General features: G+C 38.9%; 1 protein-coding gene across 9 annotated transcripts in view; it reads right to left on the bottom strand.

Annotated features, from left to right (window-relative positions):
• Positions 1-8,287: 8,287 nt before the first annotated feature.
• The window catches only part of PIKFYVE (phosphoinositide kinase, FYVE-type zinc finger containing), a 76,878-nt gene continuing 63,504 nt past the window's right edge, over positions 8,288-21,661 (bottom strand). For 8 of the 9 annotated variants that reach the window (XM_070458550.1, XM_070458549.1, XM_070458551.1 and 5 more), the window contains 8 exons: positions 19,566-19,730; positions 18,144-18,203; positions 17,322-17,498; positions 15,374-15,477; positions 14,257-14,385; positions 12,896-13,157; positions 12,401-12,475; positions 8,288-11,590 (listed from right to left, as the gene is read on the bottom strand). In XM_070458550.1, the coding sequence (XP_070314651.1) occupies positions 11,475-11,590; positions 12,401-12,475; positions 12,896-13,157; positions 14,257-14,385; positions 15,374-15,477; positions 17,322-17,498; positions 18,144-18,203; positions 19,566-19,730 (1,088 nt within the window). In that variant the 3' untranslated portion in view covers positions 8,288-11,474. The remainder of the gene's footprint in view (positions 11,591-12,400; positions 12,476-12,895; positions 13,158-14,256; positions 14,386-15,373; positions 15,478-17,321; positions 17,499-18,143; positions 18,204-19,565; positions 19,731-21,661) is intronic. The other variant, XM_070458555.1, reaches the window with a different exon arrangement.

Raw genomic sequence — 21,661 nt, 5'->3', positions numbered from 1 at the left:
ATGGGAGCACATAATAGAGAAAGATGGAAGTGGGACTGGTTACCACAGAGAAGAGAGCTCATATATGAATATGACCAAGGCATCTGCTAAGTATGAATCAAGAAATAAAACCTATGTTACTGAGTGGAACCTAGATTTTAATAGATGATTTAGATGAGTGTTTTCTTTTTTCTTATTCTTACTTAATTGCCTGTGTGGGCTGGGGAGCAAGTCCAAAAATAATAGCTAAAACCCTGCGGGTCACTGTACACGAGCTTCTGCTGGTCAATTCTTGTGGTGACATGAAATTTCAACTTCAAACAAGGACAAGTTTTACAAAAATATTTAGTCTCCAATCGAACAAAGCCTATCTGATGAAAATCACATATTTGCCAGTTCTAATTTTATTTGTATGTACAAACTATGTTAAAGTGCAACAGCAGGTGTTTGGATTTAAGAACGAACTTGTCTAAAATAATAAGGATAATAACATTTCTTCCCAAGCTTGCCTGGTTGGTTTTCTTTGTAATACTTTTTTAGAGTGCTTCTTTACATTAAATAGCATAGCATTTCAAGAAATACCATGTAATGGTGTATTATTTTGGCAAAAATGCAAGCATTACTGACTAAAAAACATAAAACAACATGGTGAATTTAGCATGCTGTTACAATGTGTGATATGGAAATGGAGACATTAATAATTCCTTTTTTGGAATTATTAACACCTAAATATCCTGTTAGATTCTCCCAGGCTCTGTACGAAGTGGGCTACCTCCAGGTCACTAGATGAGCATTTGTTATATGTGTGGAGAAAAGAAGCCCTAAACACTATTGGGCTTCACAGAGAGCTGGAAAACACACACACACACAGAGTCCTAGCTTCTAAACCATGCTCCGGATTCAGCTTCCCTCTCGGTTTCTCCCTCTGTTGTCTCAGCGCACACACACACACACACTCGGCACCATCCAACATGGAGCTGAGTCTTATTAGACTGAGTCCTCGAACCAGACCACCTCATTGGCTAATGGGCTCTGCTTCTCACCTATGTGGAAAGTTGCTTTGGGCACAGAGAAAAACTGGATCAATCAGTAAGGGTCATGAAAAGCAAGTCAGATGACAAGAAACTTCTTCAATTTCTTCAACTATGGCTAAAAGTGGTAGCAGTTTGTCCCTAGAGTGCCATGGCCTTGTCTCATAGTTCAGTTATGCAAAGAACTGTTATGGAGGACACAAAAGTAAGGAGTCTCTACCTTCCTAGGGAAAGAAAGTGAAAGTCACTCTGGTCATGTCCGACTTTGTGTGACCCCATCGACTGTACAGTCCATGGAATTCTCCAGGCCAGAATACTGGAGTGGGTAAACTTTCCCTTCTCCAGGGGAATCTTCCCAACCCAGGGATCGAACCCAGGTCTCTGCATTGCAGGCGGATTCTTTACCAGCTGAACCACAAAAGAAGCCCACTTTCCTAGCAAGAAACTTCCTAGGGAAGTTTCGAACTATTAATAATCTGTTTTTAGGTGGGATTTCATGTAATTGTCTCACAGGAGTTTTGAGTTCTCCTTCTGCCTTAACTTAGAGAAACTCCCTCCCTCAGCTATTCAGCATGTTAAATGTGAAATGCTTTAAAATTAGGTGCTTTATTTAAACTTTCTTGATTATCACAGCAGGGATATATCACTTTACAAAGAAGACTGCATCAAGGTTACATTTTAAAAATGAATAAAAGGTTTTTGTAACTAATTCTCTAAAATTAAAAAAGTGAAAAACAAATCTTTCTAAATTCACTTAAACCACATTCTTCCAATCAGCAAAGTAGTCATGATGGTAATTGAAAAAACATTTTCAATCAGAGAATGTTTACCTCTATCAACAAAATGGATGTTTAACAGTCTTTTTTCATATCTTGGGCTTCCCAGGTGGCACTGGTGGTAAAGAACCTGCCTGCCAGTGCAGGAGACCTAAGAGAAGTGGATTTGATCCCTTAGTTGGTAAGATCTCCTGGAGGAGGGCATGGCAACCCACTCCAGTATTCTTGCCTGGAGAATCCTATGGACAGAGAAGACTGTTGGCTACAGTCCATAGCGTCTCAAAGAGTCGGACACAACTGAGTGACTAACAGGAGTGACAACACATTCACATGTTACGGTTGTTTTCTAATCCATTGCCACCACTGAGCTGTAAGCTCCTTGAGGCTGGGATTAATGTTTTTCATTTCTGCAGCAGCAGGACCTAGTCAAGACCTAGTTTCAGATATGTTTGTTGATTGAATTAGTGAAGGTATTGCCTGGATTTCATTAAAAAATACATGTCTTTTCAGTTCTAAATAGTAATCAACATGTAGTTAAGCCATTTGATTTCAAAAGCATGCTAAATCAAAAGTAACCTTCAAAGGAGCGATCAGCGGGTACAGAAAGTAGACTGTAGAGGATGAGGTGAGGTTAGGATGAGGGAACAATGAATGCAGTATGTGCCTTCTCAAATTCCATAACAGAAGGAAGAAAAAGGAGAGGATCATGGCACTAGGGAAGGTTGAGAGAGAAGACTGTGTGACTGGAACTTCAACAAACCAGCATGTTGAAAGCAAAGAGTAAATACAACAGAAGTTAAAGGTACAGGGAAAATAAAGGCTACTTTTGGAGAAAGATTCAGCAGGAGACAGGAGAGGAAAGGATCAAGAATAGAGAGGAGAGGGGGAGAGGAATTGGAAGACTGGCATTGACACATATTCACCGCTGACCCATAGAAGCAGATGACCAACGAGAACATCCTGTATAGCACAGGGAACCCTGCTTCATGCTCTGTGGGGGCCTGAACAGGAAGGAAGCCCAAAAGGGAGGGACCATGCGTACAGGTAGGACTCATTCATTCTGCTGCCCAGCAGGAACTGACACAACTGTGCAGCAAAAATTAATTTGAAAACAATAGAAGAGGAGGGAGGAGATTATCTTAGAGCGGAGAAGACACTCTTCCTTTCAGGATGAGGCTGACAGGAATACAGATGAATTGAGAACAGAATTCAGCTGGTTCACACATGGACCTAAAATATTATATAAATGTAAATAGATGATACAGTAATACTGAGTACTCTGAGGAGCCATGAAATGTCACATGAACTGTAAATCTAACATTTTCATGGATTCTGGGTTCACCTTATTCTAAAAATGGTATTTTGTTGCTGCCGTGAAAAAAATAAAACTCTTCATTCATACACACGTGCATGTTGTTCTGGAACAACAACTTTTAGTTTGCAGTTTTTCAAATTAAGTGTTATAGCAAAAATCAGTGCCAAAATTAAAACTTGCAAAACTCATTTATGATTATTTAAGCATAAAAATTTTTAAATCATCAGTTTATTCACATATTGCTTCATGAGTTAATATACTAAAAAAAAAGTTTCTATTATGGCTTCCCTGGAGGCTCAGTGGTAAAGAATCCACCTGCCAATGCAGGAGACGTGGGTTTGATCCCTGAGTCAGGAAGATCCCCTGGAAAAGGAAATGTATTCCTTGTATTCCAGTATTCTTGTCTGAAAAATCTCACGGGACAGAGGAGCCTGGCAGGCTACAGTCCATGGGGTTGCAAAGAGTCAGACATGACTTAAGAGACTAAACAACAATATATACAACTTAGGTTTTCTCTGGTTAATTAAACTTAGTTGAAAGCAAAGCAAGAACAAAAGAGAAAGTGTTTTAGAATCACCCAGCTGTTGGTAATTTTCCCAGTGAACCTGAATACACACACACACGCGCACACAGCAATTTGGGAAAATGTTGCAAAATCAAACAAGACTTGGCAACCAAAATAACAGGAAGCAAATAGCCATCAGTTGATTCATTCTAGGGAAATCCTCTATTCATTTGGTGGCTTATTACCACCAGGATACATGATAAAGTGTTGCTGATATAGTACGGAGAATAGCACACGCCACACTGATGAGAAGTAGCAGACAAAAGTCCCATTCCTGTATCAGCCAGCCTGAGCATTCCCAGCAGCAGCTTCCCAGCTTGGATGAAGGCAGTGAGTGTCCACCTTCCATCATAACCAAAAAGCTTGGATTTCTCAGTCATCTCATCCAGTTTCTTCAGGGTCACCAATAATTATATTCACGTCCAATGGACAGAGGGCTTCCCAGGTGCTAGCGGTAAAGAATTCACCTGCCAATGCAGGCGATGCAGGTTCGATCCCCGGGTTGGCAAGATCCCCTGAAGAAGGAAATGACAACCCACTCCAGTATTTTTGCCTGGAAAATTCCTTGGACAGAGGAACATGGTGGGCTTTAGTCCATGGGGTCACAAAGTTGGACACGACTGAGCACGCACACACCCCCCAGTGGACAGAAGGAAAAAGCAATCCTCTGGAAGTAAGGTTAATCCTTGTAATTTCCACCTCTGGGCATTTGGAGATGAACACAGAGAAGAAACACCAGGAACCCTGTGCAATAGAGATGAGACTAGTCAAAACAGATGTGACTAAAGGAATCACTTCTAGAAAGATTCTAGAGGTGTGCACTTCCAGCAGTAACTTGACCTGCGCCACTCTAAACAGTAAGTACTTTAGTGATACCGTGCTGCCATTTGGCCCTTCAAGTGTTGTTAGTGGAGAGAATGGTGACCATCAAAGAGTGTGGGGGAATGGAGCTGCCAGACAGATGGGTTTTTTCTGATAAAGCAGCAAGTTAGCAGCAGAAATAGCCATCAAATTCTATGTGGAAAAATCTAGAAGCACCTACCAAGTTCTGCTGCCAATACACAAAAGAGCGATTAATTATATCCTAACATTCTTGAACAATCTTGGTATCCAACAGTACTTTCAGGATGAGAAGCTAAAAGACAAAGAAGGTGGCACTGTCAGGAGTCTGGTTTAGGGTTTATATCTCCCTGGAACACGCCCTGACCAGAATATAATGTGTATCTATGGATAGGGTCACACCCAGCTGGAGGTGATTCAAGGCATATTTTTGCATACTGAACTAATTAAAAAATTCTCTTCCTGGTATACTATCATCTATTTTCATTGTTTCAGATAACAGGATTTCAATTAGGAGACTAGATCTTTTTAAAAATCATTTTTAAAACAGTTACAAATAGGAAGATCCCCTGGAGGAGGAAATGGCAACCCACTCCAGTATTCTGGCCCCCAAATCCCCATGGACAGGGGAACTGGCAGGCTACAGTCCAAAGAGTGGGACACAACTGAACATGCACAGCAGCAGCCCCTTAGAGAAAACACTGTATCAATAATCCGACACAGCGTTCAGATACTCTCTATGAAATATCATCTGACGTGGCCTTCTGCTTCTGGCCAAGGTGAGATAATAGGGACCAGAATTACCCTCCTGTCTGAAGCAATCAAGAAAACCAGGCAAAATATACAAAACAGCAATTTTCAAGACAGGAGTAGATATCAGCCAATCAAGGACAGGAATCCTGGAGAGGAACAAGTCCTGAGTGTCCTCAGTTATGTCTGCAAGGACCCTGATCTGTTCCTTGGGGTAAGGAGATAGCTGAGAATCCCGGGAGACCAAGACCCTCAGTTCTGAGGGCAGAGTACTGGAGAGCAGAGAGCTGCACAGAGAGACCCGGAGATCCACGGGGGATGGGTAGCTCGCAGGACACTGATCTGACATGCATGAAGACTACCAAGGACAGGGACACAGCCGTCCAGGTGTCCCTCGTTATCTTTGAGGAAATGGTTCCAGGCCACCCAGAGATACCAAAAGCCACAGTTGCTCCAATCCTTTTCAGCTGACCATCCGTATCCATGGATGTAGAACCCAACTGGTATCTTCATTTCACTGGCTTAGCCACTTCATATAGAGCAGCTGGTTTTTGAAACAGGGAAAGAAAAAATATTTCATCAGGCTATAAGGACCAAAAGATCCTCTAACTTAATCTCACTAAAACCAACATCTCTAAAGTAGGCCTATTCTGATCCACTGTATAACAACTCATTTATTTTTTGTTTTTTGTTATTTTGTTTCTGTCAGAATGACAAAGACAGTATAGACAGTCTCCAGATATCCTGCACCCTGTTTCTCCCACTACTTATATCTTACATTTATTAAAGTACAACTGTCACAATAAAACAATGTAGAAGCATTATTATTAATTCAAGTCCACACTTTGAGATTTCTCCAGTTTTTCCTAATGTCCTTTTTCTGACACACTTATTTGTACAGCCTTGACAATACTATTCCAGTGATGTTATGAACAGAAAATGTATCAAGCATGTGCTCTTTCAAATGAAAAGCTTTTAGTGTTACCCTCATTTGTAAAACAAGAGTTACACTCATCAAAAAAATATTGCTATTTCCAACTTAAACTTCCAAATGAAAACTACATATTCTGAGATGCCACACACTCTTGGAAAAGAATAACTCAGAAGACACTCAGGACTCTGGCAAAGATTTGGGGAACCTGGGTTCCCCTAGTCCCACTGGTCCGTCTAAGGGCTTCAAGCTGCTCTCCTAGCGGACTTGGGAATCTTAGGATCAAGTGCTTCAGCGCCCTCTACTGGCCGCTGCGCACCACTGCAACCTCGTTTTGGTTCATTCTTGACAACAGCAACCTCCCTGAAAATATCTTCCTCCACCAAGGATGAGACAGAGGGCAGCTTTCACCGCACCGTGCTAAACGCCACATAAGTGCAAACAATGTCCTAAAGGTGAGAATTTATACAGTTTAAAAAAAAATGTTTTCAACTCTGCCACACATAATGTGGCAAATTTGAAAAATGTTAATAATCAGTAAACAACCACCAATCGGGGCCAAATTCAAGACAACTAACTCCAAAGATGCATTAAAGGACACTGACTACAGTAAAATGATCTTTTCATAAATTTTATTTTCAATTTAACAAGTCAGGAAAAGATATAAACTTAAATTTTTTCAATTAAAAAAAAGTAAACTTTCAATAGGTGAAGACAGAAAAAATTCCTAGATCAGCAACTTGTGATTTCCTCATGTATCTTATTCATGTCTATCAATTTCAAAAACACTTTACTTAGATCTCTGCCTCACCTTTCTTCTCTTTTGCTTTGGCCTAAGACATCAGAATGCATGCTCTAGAACAAACATTTGGGGGGAGGAGGCATAAATTGTTAACAAGAATGAAATCATACCAAGTATCTTTACCAACCACAATGGAATGAAATGACAAATCAGTAACAGTAGGAAAACTGGAAATGTCACAAAAATGTAAAAACTGAACAACAAAATACTGAACAACTAAAAGATCAAAGAAGAAATCACAAGAGATTTAAAAAAAAAAAAAAACCTCGAGATAAGTGAAAATGTAAACACAACGTATCAAATTTACGGAGGCAGTGAAAGAAGAATTAAGAGGAAAGTTCATAGATATAAATATGCACATTAAAAAAGATCTCAAATCAATAACCTAACTTTATACCTCAAGGAAACCGAGAGAGGAGAATAAACAAAACGCAAAGTGAGCAGATGTAATGAAATAATAAATATTAGAGCCAAGATAAACAAAATAGAGAATAGAAAAACAATAGGGAAAAAAAAAAATCCAATGAAACAAACGGTTTTCTGCCACAGCTGGGGGTTTGGGGAAGCAGGCGCAGGCCGCCCGGGCATCCCTGGGGGCAGGAGCCACCTGCTCTGTCCAGGGGCTCTCACTGTTGTCAGCTGAGGCCCAGCAGTGGTGGGTGGGAGCTGCCGTGCTTACAGCTGCAGGATGCAGTTTGCTGGATCCTCTTCAGGGACCCTGTGAAAAGTGGCAGCAACTAATAACAGAGCCTGCCTGGAGATGGACTCAGCTGTTCCCTGCTGGGCAAGGGCTGAGCTTTCCTGAGTACCCTAAGGGAACACAGAAGAACTGAGGAAAAGGAGATGAACAGAAAAGGCCAGGCCCCTACTGGGTAAAGTGAGCCAAAGGATTTAGCAACCCCCTTTCTTAGATCTATAGTTAGTTCGTTAGTTAAGTCGCTCAGTCGTGTCCGACTCTTTGCGACCCCATGGACTGCAGCCCACCAGGCTCCTCCATCCATGGGATTCTCCAGGCAAGAATACTGGAGTGGGTTGCCATTTCCTTCTCCAGAGGATCTTCCCGACCCAGGGATCGAACCCAGGTCTCCTGCATTGCAGGCAGACGCTTTAACCTCTGAGCCACCAGGAAAGCCCTTCTTAGATCTATAGAGAAGGGTTATTTATTAGAGAAAGGCTTCGATTCTCCCAATAGAAGGAGGACAGAATGAACAGAGGGCAACACAGCTGGGCCCAGGCTAGGCTTAGGCACCAACTCCTATCTCCTTTTGTTCATCTCCCCAAGCAGATTCAAAACAAAGTGAAGTTGATTCTCAGTTTATTGTAAGTCCTCTTTTTACAGTGTTAAGTCTCCAAAAGGTCAAGGCAGTTTTATCTCTTAAATAACATGTCAATCATATAAAACAGCCGGAACCAAAGTAGAGAAATATATACAATATAATACACTAAGTATTTTCAATATTGTTAATTGGATTTTTCATATTAAATTAAAAGAGGCTATTCTGATTTACAATGTCATTTCTCTCATTAAAATTAAACCTGTCAAAGACATAATGTACATTTTTCTTTTACAAAACCAGCACAGCAGCATTAATAAAACTGCTCATGATTGTAATTTTTATTTTTCTATAATACAGCTGCACCCGTGTTACAAAAACAAACAAAGAAGGCATTGCACTAGATGGTTTGAATACTGCTTAAGTCAGTATGTTAACACTTGAGGAATAATGAATGGCCTAGTCTGTTTTACCATCAGGCTCATTCACAAGGGTTTGTACTCGGCTAGCTAAAGCAAACTTTCTGTAGGTAGGTAACTCTCCTCAGCAGTTTTATATAAGTCCACCATTAATGGGTAAAAAGCCAAGGAGAAGTTAATGCCACAAAAACCAATACAACCCTACTATTTACAATACCAAATAAAAGCCAAAGCTAGAAAACCACTCACTTGCTGAATCAAGAGAACAATTATAAGTAGGACATTCTGTATGAAAATTTGAGTATCTATAAATTTAAAACATTCAATAGACTACAAAAGGGCTTGCAACAGTTTATTCCCCTTATTTTTCTCAGGCTTGGGTAAAAAAGAAAAAAAGGAAAAGGAAATCCTTTATATTTTTAGTTCTGATGGCATTAAAACAGTTTATATCTGTAGGTAAGATTTTTATACAATGCAACATGTTTACATAGCTTTCTTGTGCTACTATCAACTATTCTCAGAATTTGTTTTTTATGCTACAGAAGGAAGTATTAAGATTCCTTCCTCATTCTTAACTTTTCAGCATCAAGGTTCTCCAGGCCTCAATGGCGAATTCAACAGAGGTAACAGTCGCTCAGTGCCTAACACTGAGGATACAGTATTTGAAAAGCCTTACGTATCTGGTAGTGGCCTAAATAAGAGCAGCAAGAGGCCAGGTATATACAGTTCTACCACTCATGACAAATTAAGTTTTATATTTTCCTTTCATTAACACAGTTTTAAATGGACAGACCACCCTTGCAAGGAAACAAGTACTGCTTCAGATTAAATTACATTGGAATTTTTTAGCCACAAAAATACCTAAGCAACAGCAGTACTTAAAAAAATAATAATAATAATTGGTTCTTCAAGTCAAGGGCAAAGAAACCAAAATCAAGAAGACGCATTATTGTCAAGACCTATTCCAATGGAGCACTCAAGCTGTACATGTGGTATTGAGACCAAAACAGAGAAACAATCTGATTGCATCAAGGGGAAGACACCTGCTCCTGGAAGTGTTCCTGACTAGAGGTGTGAGCAATGGACAGGATAAACAGTATCCTGACACATACAAAAATAAACAGAGACACAAGACATGTTTACATTCGAAATGAGATGCAGTATCCACTGTTCCTGGACACGAGAGGAGTTAATATCTCCACATCTTCCAGTCCTGGACTGGTCTTTGACATCAAAACCAACATCAGGGCTTTGTATTGTTCGAAAGGCACACCGTATGTTTAAAAAAAAAAAAAAAATGCTTGTCATCAGATCAGTTGGAAGTCCTTGGTCAGCTTGTTTCTAATGCAAACCATGTCTCTAATAAGCATCAAACACCAAACTAAAGCTTTCATTTTCTCAAGTAAACTTTCCAAAATGTTCCTATTTCATAAACTTACGTCTCTGTAACTGGAATGTATCCAGACTTTTTCTTATTATGTGAACGTTGCAAAACAAACATGCTACTATGGGAAGCCTGACAGAGTGGAAACCTTAAAATGTTATAAATCCCCAAATTAGCCTTATTATGGAAAGAAGCCAAGAGAAAGTGTCTGGGGTTGTGTTGTTAGCCATAGTTTAGTACCTCTGATCACTTTTTAGACAAACAAAAACTATTAAACAAGGAGTTTCTTACTAAGAATACCTTCTTTCTTAACATTTCTCAACAGTCAGAACTGGCCTAGAAATTCATACAGAAAGTTAGAGAACAAGGATGTCCATACGGGAAACATCTCAGTTTTACAGATGCTCCATGAATCACGAGTTACCCCCCAGTATACTGTAGTCCAGCACAGGCCCTTTACCTCTACAGAGAGCAGGCGAGCGCTTCCCTCGCTCAATGTCTGGGAGCAGGCCTAAGTTTTCTTTTTAGATTAAAAATAATCTTCCATTACTAATTATCCCTTTTGGGATTTAGTCATTTTAGACTCATTTAGTAATATCTCCCTGAAGGTGGGAGAAAAACCTAAACTATGAGCATGTGCAGACAAATGCAGTTCTGCATATTACTTGCACAAAAGTTATAAACAGGCTTAAAAAACAGCTCCAGAAAAAGGCTTGAAGTTAATGGCTGTGGCCTCCTGTCACCCACAGACAAGAAGTGACAGAACTTGAAAAATATCAAACATCCTTGAAAACAGGGCAAGATACAGAACAGGAGAGGATTCCCAATTTAAGTCAAATTCCTCAGCAGAACAAGAACAGCTTGCATCCATCTGTTTAACTGGCCATGGATAGAATAATTCAGAATTGTTTTAAAGTTTCAGAAATTCTGATAATAGGCAAACATTAAATTGTTACATAAGAAACACAAGAAAAATTCGTCAGCTCTACCAATCCTTTCCAGATAAAGAATGTATCCAATGTGAGGCCAGGAGGCTCACTATCTATGAGACACTGTTTGCTTAATGGGATTGTCAGCAAACATGACAAACCATTGTTCAACCGATCTCATCTCCAACCATACGTTTGTCCTCAGCCCTTTGAAATGAATCTAGATTTCAGCTTATGTGAACAAAATATTTGTGCAATTTCCCAGCCCACAGACAGCTAACTTGTGGGTATTAAAAACCAAACTGCAAATCCATGGAGTTTCAACCCTTCAGCTATAGATGGCCTAGCCAACCTCAGAACTGAAAGGCCTCTGCACACTGTGGTGAACGTGACGAAGAAATAAAACATGTGGCTGACTTGCGGTCCTCTGGTTCCAGGCCCCCTCTCCTCCTGGCCCGTTTCAGAGCACGTGCTTCATCTCAGCAGTTCAGACCCAAGCCTGTCCAGTGGTCTGGCACCATCAGGAAATACTTGTCCATGGCTTCACAGAATCTAGTCCTGTACAACTCCGGGGAGACCACGGTCGGCATTTTACCTGGGAGTACAAAAGCACAAAGGGAAAAAAAGGAAGCTGTTACGTAACTGACCCAATCACTGACTTTGACAGCTATGTTCTTTCATGTAAACGAACATAAAATGCCATGTCCTGTAAACACACACACTAAGACGGGCTCAGAAAAAAGGGAGGGAGCTCATTGTGCGACATGACAAGGGACATGGTAGGACACCTTCCTGGTAGAGCTTTTTTATTTTAAAAGACACTCTCGCCTAGAAATGAGAGAGGTCTGAGCACACACCTGGTGCTCTCACTGCTCAGAGAACGTAAAGGACATCAAGCGTTACATCAGGACAACCTCCTGTTCAGGAACTCTGGCCCTTCTTTCCTTTTACTTTTCATTTTGAGACCCTCTGGTTTCTTAAGAGTTTCCCAGATAATGCAGTGGTAAAGAGTCCACCTGCCAAAGCAGGAGGCACAAGAGAGGTGGATTTAATCCCTGTGTTAGGAAGATTCCCTGGAGTAGGAAATTTCAGCCCACTCCAGTATTCATGCCTGGAGAATTCCATGGACAGAAGAGCCTGGCGGGCTACAGTCCAGGGGGTCACCAAGAGTCGGACATGACTCACCATGTAGCAGGCATTGCATCTTAACACATATTTAAGATCCCATATTTCCCCATTTAAACAATTCTTTTTATTATTTGGTCATTTTGGAAATGATGATAAAGTCAAAGATAACCAGTTATGTTTTATCATTTTTTCTGAAGTATCCATTTGTTATATGTTAACTGATAAGGAAGATAATGAGAACAGTTTAAAGAGTAAACACAACAAAAATTCTGCTCACCTTGTCCTCCTAAAATTCCTGTTGATTTCACAACCATCTCAAGCTTTTTGTCCCAGGTAAATGTTCGGATATAATCTGTTGCAGGGGGTGAGATTATCAGTAAAAGCTCTCTTAATAAATATAAGCAGATAACAATCACAATTACCACTGCTATTACTTCTACATTAGTTAACACTGAGTGCTGGCAATATTGTAGGTGCAGACAATATGCCAAGGGCTGTCCTAAGGGTTTTTACCATATTAATTCTTCCAAACCTCATAACAACCTCACAGGGCTTCCTCTTAAGTAAATTCCTGAATACAGATATTTTTGATAAAGATAATGAAAATGAAAAATCTGAATAAAAGTACTAGAACAGAACTATTATTTTTTAAATTTCAAATGAGTCTGTGAAAACATTCAATAAGCATTTACTACATCAGGTTCAGTATAGTCTTCAAAGATTACTCTGGTTTCAATCATGAACTGCACATAAGGCATGCTCATCGACCTACCTATAATTCCTACTACTAGCTCATTGCTGGTATCGTCTCGCCCAACTAGCAAAGAATAGTCTATAATGAGATGGCTAGAAAGGAAGTGGGAGTCGCTCCGGATCGAGGCTCTCAGCACAGCTTTGGAATGAGAACGGATATACAGAGGGTTGTCTCGAACCATCTTTAAGAGATTTTCATCCAGAAGAACGACATCACAGCTCTCTTTCCCGGTATCAGTTTTTACATTTCGATTCCTAAGTGAACCCTTCAAATCAAAAACCTAGCAGAAAGAAAATTCTCTGTCATTTATGTGAGTTGCTACAAATGGTTAATTAATAAAATTAAATTTCAAAGGCAGAAAGCTTCCTTGTAGCCACTATGCTTATAAACACTTTAATATTTAACTTTAAAATTTATAACTTATGTAAGTCATTGAATGCATACACTGCAATTGTATAATACAAAAAGCACATGGTGATATAACTGTATCATATGAAACTAATAACTAGGTACCCAAATATTCAAGTATGTCAGAAATATACTGACCCATTTAATCAACTGTAAGAAACATTAACAAGTAACTCCAAAAATACACTGCTGAATCATAAAGCAGTTTGAAAAACAGAGGTAAACAGTCTTAGGAAATTTCAAGTTTTGATATCAAAACTGTGCAATTATATAGGGCAATGCAGAAGCAACAGCGTATTTCTAGGAATTTCTAGACAGTAGGAAAAGCAACGCTAGTCAGGGGACTTGGGAACTAGACTGGTGGAACCTGAGGTGTGTTCTACAGACCACTGCTAGTCAGGTGTTCCTGACTCAAGATGAGAGAAAAGCTGGTGCTAGAATGTAAATTGATTACATCATTAAACCTACAGTTTAACAGTTGCTTTCGTCACAGCAAGACTTTCTCAGTGAAGAAAGCAGTACATTAAATTACATTCTAAAAAAAAAAATACCTTCTAGTACATGCTCCTAGCTCCACAGACTGGAAACAGTTCAAAGATCAGCACATTTTGTTCTAGAATCTAGACCAACTTGAATTCTAGGAAGAGCGGTGAGACCTTGATAAAGTACTCAATTCCTCTGAGCCTCAGTTTCCTCATCTTTAAAATGGCCAGTCCCATTGGATATGCCTTCTTACTCTATAATTCTGTGTTTCTAGGATATTGGTTATGTTAAATTTTAGGACCAGTCCACAATATTCCTCTTTATTCTTTCCTACAGGGTTCAGTAACTCAAAAGTTAAAGCTGACCTAGTGACCAAAGTTTAATATTTACTATCAAATACCAAGTTATTCTCTAATTCATTACGTTCAGGAACCAGAAGTACAAAGGGATCCAGCAGCTAAATATTTTGCTTGGTTCATTATCCGTACCTGTGCCATCTTTCTCCCGTAGAAAAGATTTTCCATGACAAGGAGATCTAGCTTCTTCTCAGTGTTGTTCTGAGAATTCTTATAACCAATTCTGTAAACTCCAAGAATCTTGGCCAATGCAGTAGGCCTCTAATTCAGCAAAGATAAAAGTAATCTCTTATCAAAAAGGATTATTTATGAATATTATGCTTAGTGAAGTAAGTCAGTGAAAGATAAATACTGTATGCTATCACATACATGTGAAATCTAAAAAATATAGACACGAATGTACATGCAAAATAGAAACAGACTTAAGAAATATAAAACAAGCTTGTGGTTGCCAACGCAGAGAAGGAATGGGGGAGGGACAAATTTTTTCTATGAGAATAACAAACTACTCTGTACAAAACAGAAAAGCAACAAGAATATGTCATATATTAATATTATAGCCATTATCATATAATAAATCATAATGAAGTATAATCTGCAAATACAAATCATTATTCTGTATACCTGAAACTAATACAATAGCGCAAGTCAACTATATTTTTGTTGTTGTTGTTGTTGGTTTCTGTTGTGTAATTTTTTTTTTTTTATTAGTTGGAGGCTAAAGTCAACTATATTTTAAAAAGGATTATTTATAATTTAATATCAATATTTGGATTATTCATGTATTATCCAGACAAGATTTTCTATTAATATGGTCAGGAGACCTTAAAAGAAATTCTGAATCTATAATGCAAGTAAAGCAGCAATGCCAATAAAATTATTAGATCTTTAATATTCTCCCAAGGGATAATCCTTCACAATTTCTAAAATTCACAAATTTTATCATGACATAATTTTTCCAATAAAAGGCAACAAACCCATAAATGGAAAAAAAAAATCTACATGACTCCTTCATATTCTCACTGGAAGGGTCTCTGTTTAATGACAAGTGGGCAAACTACACACACACACACACACACACACACACACACACACACACGTAGGGAAAAGTTTGAAATCCCTGCTTTCTGCCACACCTCAAAAGCACAATTCTGTTCACTTATTACCATAGAGAAAACTGCCCTTAGGACTTTCAGGATGTGAAATGGACCAGAAAACTCCAGTTACAGATCAGGGTTTGGGTTTCTACCTTTTGCTGAACGGCATTTGTAATGTAATTGAAGTAGTGTGGTGCGAAGTCAAGAAAAGACTGGACTTCCAGACGAGGCATTTGCTTCAAAATGAATCTGTCATCTAAAAGGCAAAAATTTCATGTTTATTCAGTTGCAATATTTACTGAGGTAATCTAAAATAAATCATTCTAAGAATCCTAAATGACTTGCTCACTTCATGTTTTGAAGGGATATTTTCTAGATGATAACACTTTTGATCAGAACATAGTTCTCATGTTGAAGGTTTGGAAGGGCTTCTGAGCAACTATATAGTCAAGAAAACTCTACATTTGACAGTTACACACCTGAAGTCATAGCTAGAAGATCTACTTTTTTTTTTTCCATTTATTTTTATTAGTTGGAGGCTAATTACTTTACATCATTGCAGTAGTTTTTGTCATACATTGAAATGAATTAGCCATGGATTTACATGTATTCCCCATCCCGGTCCCCCCTCCCACCTCCCTCTCCACCTGATCCCTCTGGGTCTTCCCAGTGCACCAGGCCCGAGCACTTGTCTCATGCACCCAACCTGGGCTGGTGATCTGTTTCACCCTAGATAATATACATGTTTCAATGCTGTTCTCTTGAAACATCCCACCCTCGCCTTCTCCCAGAGTCCACAAGTCTGTTCTATACATCTGAGTCTCTTTTTCTGTTTTGCATGTAGGGTTATAGTTACCATCATTCTAAATTCCATATATATGTGTTAGTATGCTGTAATGGTCTTTATCTTTCTGGCTTACTTCGCTCTGTATAATGGGCTCCAGTTTCATCCATCTCATTAGAACTGATTCAAATGAATTCTTTTTAATGGCTGAGTAATATTCCATGGTGTATATGTACCACAGCTTCCTCATCTATTCGTCTGTTGATGGGCATCTAGGTTGCTTCCATGTCCTGGCTATTATAAACAGTGCTGCGATGAACATTGGGGTGCACATGTCTCTTTCAGATCTGGTTTCCTCGGTGTGTATGCCCAGAAGTGGGATTGCTGGGTCATATGGCAGTTCTATTTCCAGCTTTTTAAGAAATCTCCACACTGTTTTCCATAGTGGCTGTACTAATTTGCATTCCCACCAACAGTGTAAGAGGGTTCCCTTTTCTCCACACCCTCTCCAGCATTTATTGCTTGTAGACTTTTGGATAGCAGCCATCCTGACTGGCGTATAATGGTACCTCATTGTGGTTTTGATTTGCATTTCTCTGATAATGAGTGATGTTGAGCAAGAAGATCTACTTTTTAAAACTACTAAGTAAAATGTTACAAACTCCTTTGTTAGCAACCCAGGAACTAACAGTTATGAAAGTGCCTATCAAGCACATCTTTCCTGATGCATTTTCTCAAGTAACTGCACTTTCAGTGAGTACGGAGAACTCAACCTGTAGTACAAATGGTCACAGTCTGCTGTAAACTTCTGCAGGTTAAGAACTTGGCCTTCCAGTTTTCAAGTCAAATGTTTCTATTTTTATCTCTCTCCCATCAGCTCTGAGGTACACTGTGAGTTTTCTAGACATTCTCTGTTACTATTTACATGTGGAAAACTTGGGACTAGAAAGAATTTAGTAGGGATTTGATCAATGCTTGTCTTTCATTATACACTATACACCATGTATTTTTTCAACGTTCTTCTTTCATCCTCTCAAGCATTAAAAGAAAAACATGTTTGCTAAATGACACATCACATTACCTCAGTTCAAGGGATTCATAAATTACCCGAGGGAAAAAAGATGGATGCCGCTTAATTAGCAAATGGTCAAAAAGGCCTTGGAGAAGGAAATGGCAACCCACTCCAGTATTCTTGCCTGGAGAAATTCTTGCCTCCAGTATTCTTGCATGGACAGAAGAGCCTGGCAGGCTACAGTCCATGGGGTTGCAAACAGTTGGACACAGCTGAGCAACTAAACAACAGCAAAAATGCCTACCTTCAGTAGCGTAAAAGGCAGCTCCTGATTTGCCTCCTCGGGCCTGCCACGGAGAAGAGTGAGAAAGGGAACGAATGAAATCTTCTTCGCTGCTGCCCAGAATCACTTCTCGCATCTTATGAAACTCTCCGGCATAGTAGAGCCGACAGTAAAACTTGGCGTTGGCATCTGAAAATTCTATAAACAGAAATGTTTTTAGAAAAAAGCTCTTCTGAATCAGAAATATCTTTTCCTTCTTGCCCACTCCCCACCCCCACACCAAATGCAAGAATTTAATTTTCTCCATGATAGTATTTTTCATGTTAAGTCTACTACATCCCTGTTTATCACTATTCTGTTATCTTCAGGAAGGATTAAGAGAGTACCTTAGGACTACCCTTACATATTTCTAGGAAAAAAACATAAAATAAGACTTGGTTCCAATTTTATGCTGGTTACGGCATTTTCATCGTTGTACGGTTACATCTTAATTTCATTGTATGTGTTACTATTTTGGGTAACAAAACTTGTACACACAATTCTAAGGCTCTGTGGCTCTAAATTATACAAGAACAAATTATTTAAACCTTATACATCTAGTTAAATTAAAATTTATAAATTAAATTATATTTCAATTAAATTTACAAATAGATTTCCTTTTAAATTAAATAATGTATACTTTATACACTAAATCTAGATGAAACAAACGCTCATCAGCACAGTACTTAGTATTCATTTCAAGAGATAGGATATTTATCTAGTGTGAAGCTAGGAGCTTCAAATAATGGAGTTTGTTCAATTATAGTCCTGGGTCCCCAAACCAGAGATTTATCTCATACTTACGAAGCTCCACATGAGGATTTGTAAGTTGTTTCTTCTGTGTATCTCCTCCATCTACTTCATCTAAAAGATTTAACATCATTAGTAAAGCCAAAGCTTTAGGCAGCTATCAGCTCATTTTGTTTATTCTTTTTCCCTGATATAAACTAAAAACTAAGTCAATTAGTATTATCCTAGTCAAGCCACGCTCAAGCAAGCATCATGTATACAGTTAACTGTAAATTATTATGATAAAAATGTATGTACCTTTTGAAAGATAAATTTTTAGATTAAAAATCAGAGAATTCAGATTGAAGAGTAATTTTTCTTATAGTTAAATTAATCCCTATGATAGCAATAAACTTACTCAATTCTAACATCAAGACTTTCTGCAGCTATTTTACCAGAGTTTATGACCAGTTTTCCCTGTGTATAATGTTTTCCCAATATTCTGAGATGTTTTCTTTATCGTATACTAAGATATATGTACACTATATAAAATATACTAATATCTACTTCAGAGCTGGTTTTTTTTGTTTTTTATTTGACTAATGTGTCTAGGCAAACATTGCCAATTATTGTGGAGTTGTAATATATTTTCATTCTAATTACTGTAGAGTTGTAATATATTTTAACATCTAGAAGAACAAGTCATCCTCTAAGTTTCCCATTTCAAAATTATTTTTTTTCAAAGCACCAATACCTTCTAAGGATCACAGCCTATAGAATACCAAACACAGATCTTAAATATTAATGAAAACATATCATGCATTTTTTATTTTCTAAACTACTAATTCATGCTGTAACCCAGGGGTTGCCAAACTACTCCTCTAAAGAGCCAGATGGTAGGTATTTCACTCAGTTGCCACTACTCAACCTGCCAATATAATGGGAAAGCAGCCAGAATGAAAGGGTGTGTCTGTGTTCCACCACAACTTTACTTACAAAGACAGGTCAGCTTAGTTATCTGACTCCTGGTCTAACCCTGTATTCAAACACCATCAGGGAGATGTATTTTTTTAAATACCTGAATGAAGGTGGGTATCAGTAGCTTCCACCTTACAGAGACTGGAGAAGAAAGGGGATGTCTGAGAGGGCAATGGGACGACCTCATTTGAACATACACTGTGAGCTACAGGGTGAGACAGATGCGTAATGTCACTTAGCCCCCAGTAAACCTTGGAAGACACTGCTTTTCCACTTTATCGGTACGGCAAGTAAGGATTTCTGATTCCTCCACCTGGTAAGTGAGAACAGTGATACCTGAAACCAGCTGGATTCTCCCAGCACCAGGCTTTTCCCACTTGACCCCACCACGGTGTGACAAGAGCAGGAAGGCCCTGGTTTCTGCAGCAGAAGCATCTACTTAAAGCTATAAGGAACATAACCAACTGAAGTAAGTAAATCCAAGCCTAGAACAAGCACATTTGGTCTCCTTCAACACACCTTGAGGCTCAATGCCTTGATTCTCCGTCCCCTCCTTGCCCGTCTGCCCCACTTGGTAGTAAGCACTATCTGCTCCACGTAAGGTCTCTCTCTTCTGGGAAGAGAGGTCAGGGCTTTTCCCTGCTGTCCCTCGGAAGAAGGACAACATTCCAGAAGCCTTTTTGGCTAAAAATAAGAGGTAACATATTAAGTACTGGTCACTGCAGGTAGAAAAATAAAAATTTTCAATTCATTCCTGTGTAAGCAGTAACCATTATATGAAAGTAACAAATAAGAGTAACACTGATAGATTCATTTGCAGATTATTATTCCACATGGTTTATGGGGGCTTTAGGGAGCAATCAAGCACTCTTATTATCAAAAACAGAAGAAAAGCAACGTTCAGATAGCTACACATCAAAATGTGAGAAATTATTAAATACAGAGAAAGACTTTAAAAAATTTCTTTCCAAGGCTGTCACAGTATCTTAAGCAACAAGTTTAAGATAGGGCTAGGTTCTTATAGTATTACAGTACACCTCATTAAACTAATAAGGAATAGCATTCCAAGCTACGAGGATTCAAAGTTAAAAGTAACATATTTATATCATGTGTTCCTATATTTTAACACAGCAAAATATATAATTTGAGTTTTAGCATTTTTCAAAAATAAGTAGTACAGGATGACCAAAGATATCACTAAAGCTTGCTCTATACTTTTATTCTTCCTTTTGAGCCTCATCATATCATTAATACATATGATCCTAATTTTGGGGTAGCCTTTCCCTCCTCCAAGGAATCTCCCCAAGCCATGGATCTAACCGAGGTCTCCTACATTGCAGGTGGATTCTTCACCAGCTGAACCACGAGGAAAGCCCAAGAATACTGGAGTGTGTAGCCTATCCCCTCTCCAGCGGATCTTCCTGACCCAGGAATCGAAACTGGGTCTCCTGCATTGCAGGCAGATTCTTTACCAACTGAGATATCAGGGAAGCCCTTTGTACATTTACTATTAACAAAATCCACACCAAATCTCAATCATTAAGTGCTTACTTAGGGTAGCAGACACTATCAGAGTCTCCTCAATATCCAATCCCACCTTCTTCCTTGCTAACAGAGCTCCAGTTTTCTTTGGGGCAGCAGCATGCAGTGTTCCAGGAAATTAATCATGATTTGTATAAGCTAGCCAGGACAACGCTGCTCACCACGTTCTCAGTCTCCTTTACAGGAAAGGGTGGCCATGAGACTCAGTTCTAACCAATGAGACTGAAAAGGAAAGGGAATTTCCTAATAAAAGGGAAGAGCAGAAGCTTGTACCTCCCTTCCTTCTGCCTCAAATGCAGACATTAGGTGGGACATCTCTGATCCCGAGTAAAATTTAAGAGAATCAAAGAGAAACTAACCCCTATGTTGTCATGACAAAGCTAAGTAGCTGAACCAATGCCTGAAACTACCCACCTGCAGATGTTGCTATTTTAGAAAAATAAACTGTCCTTTGTGTATGCCCCAGTATCCTTTGAGTTTTCTGTTCAGTTCAGTCACTCAGTTGTGTCCGACTCTTTGTGACCCCATGGACTGGAGCATGCCAGGCTCCCCTGTCCATCACCAACTGGGTTTTCTGTTACTTGTAGGGAATATTCCTAACTGACAAAGTCAAAGAGACACAACTTCAAATCCCTGATCCCCACTACCTGTGTAACCTTGAGTGAAATGCTTAATCTAGGTCTTAACTTACTTTCTGAAAAATGGAGATATGTCAAATATGGGGTTATTGTGGGAATTAAAGGAGATAAGACATGAAAAGTTCTTTTCACAATGCCAACAATGCTGCAAAAACAAACAAACAAAAAAACTGATGTTATATTTTTTATGCTGCATGCTTTAAACTGAAAGCTCCAGCCAAGAAGGCCAATCTTGTTTCTTTTTGCATGGACCTTCTTTTTGCATGAAATGCTTCTAGGCATTTCAAACTCAAAAACTTAAAAATCAAAGAAAAGTGAAATATACACAAAAGAAGATACATAAAAATTTTACATCCATATTATATTTCAAAGATCAGAAATAATAAGTCCTTGCCAGAAGGCGTTTCTTACTTAATGTGTTTTCCTCTCCAAACC

Source organism: Odocoileus virginianus, chromosome 30, assembly GCF_023699985.2.
Source record: "Odocoileus virginianus isolate 20LAN1187 ecotype Illinois chromosome 30, Ovbor_1.2, whole genome shotgun sequence".
In the NCBI taxonomy this organism is placed as follows: domain Eukaryota; kingdom Metazoa; phylum Chordata; class Mammalia; order Artiodactyla; family Cervidae; genus Odocoileus; species Odocoileus virginianus.
Note: the sequence above shows the minus strand (reverse complement) of the source record. Positions and strands in the feature narration are given on the sequence as shown.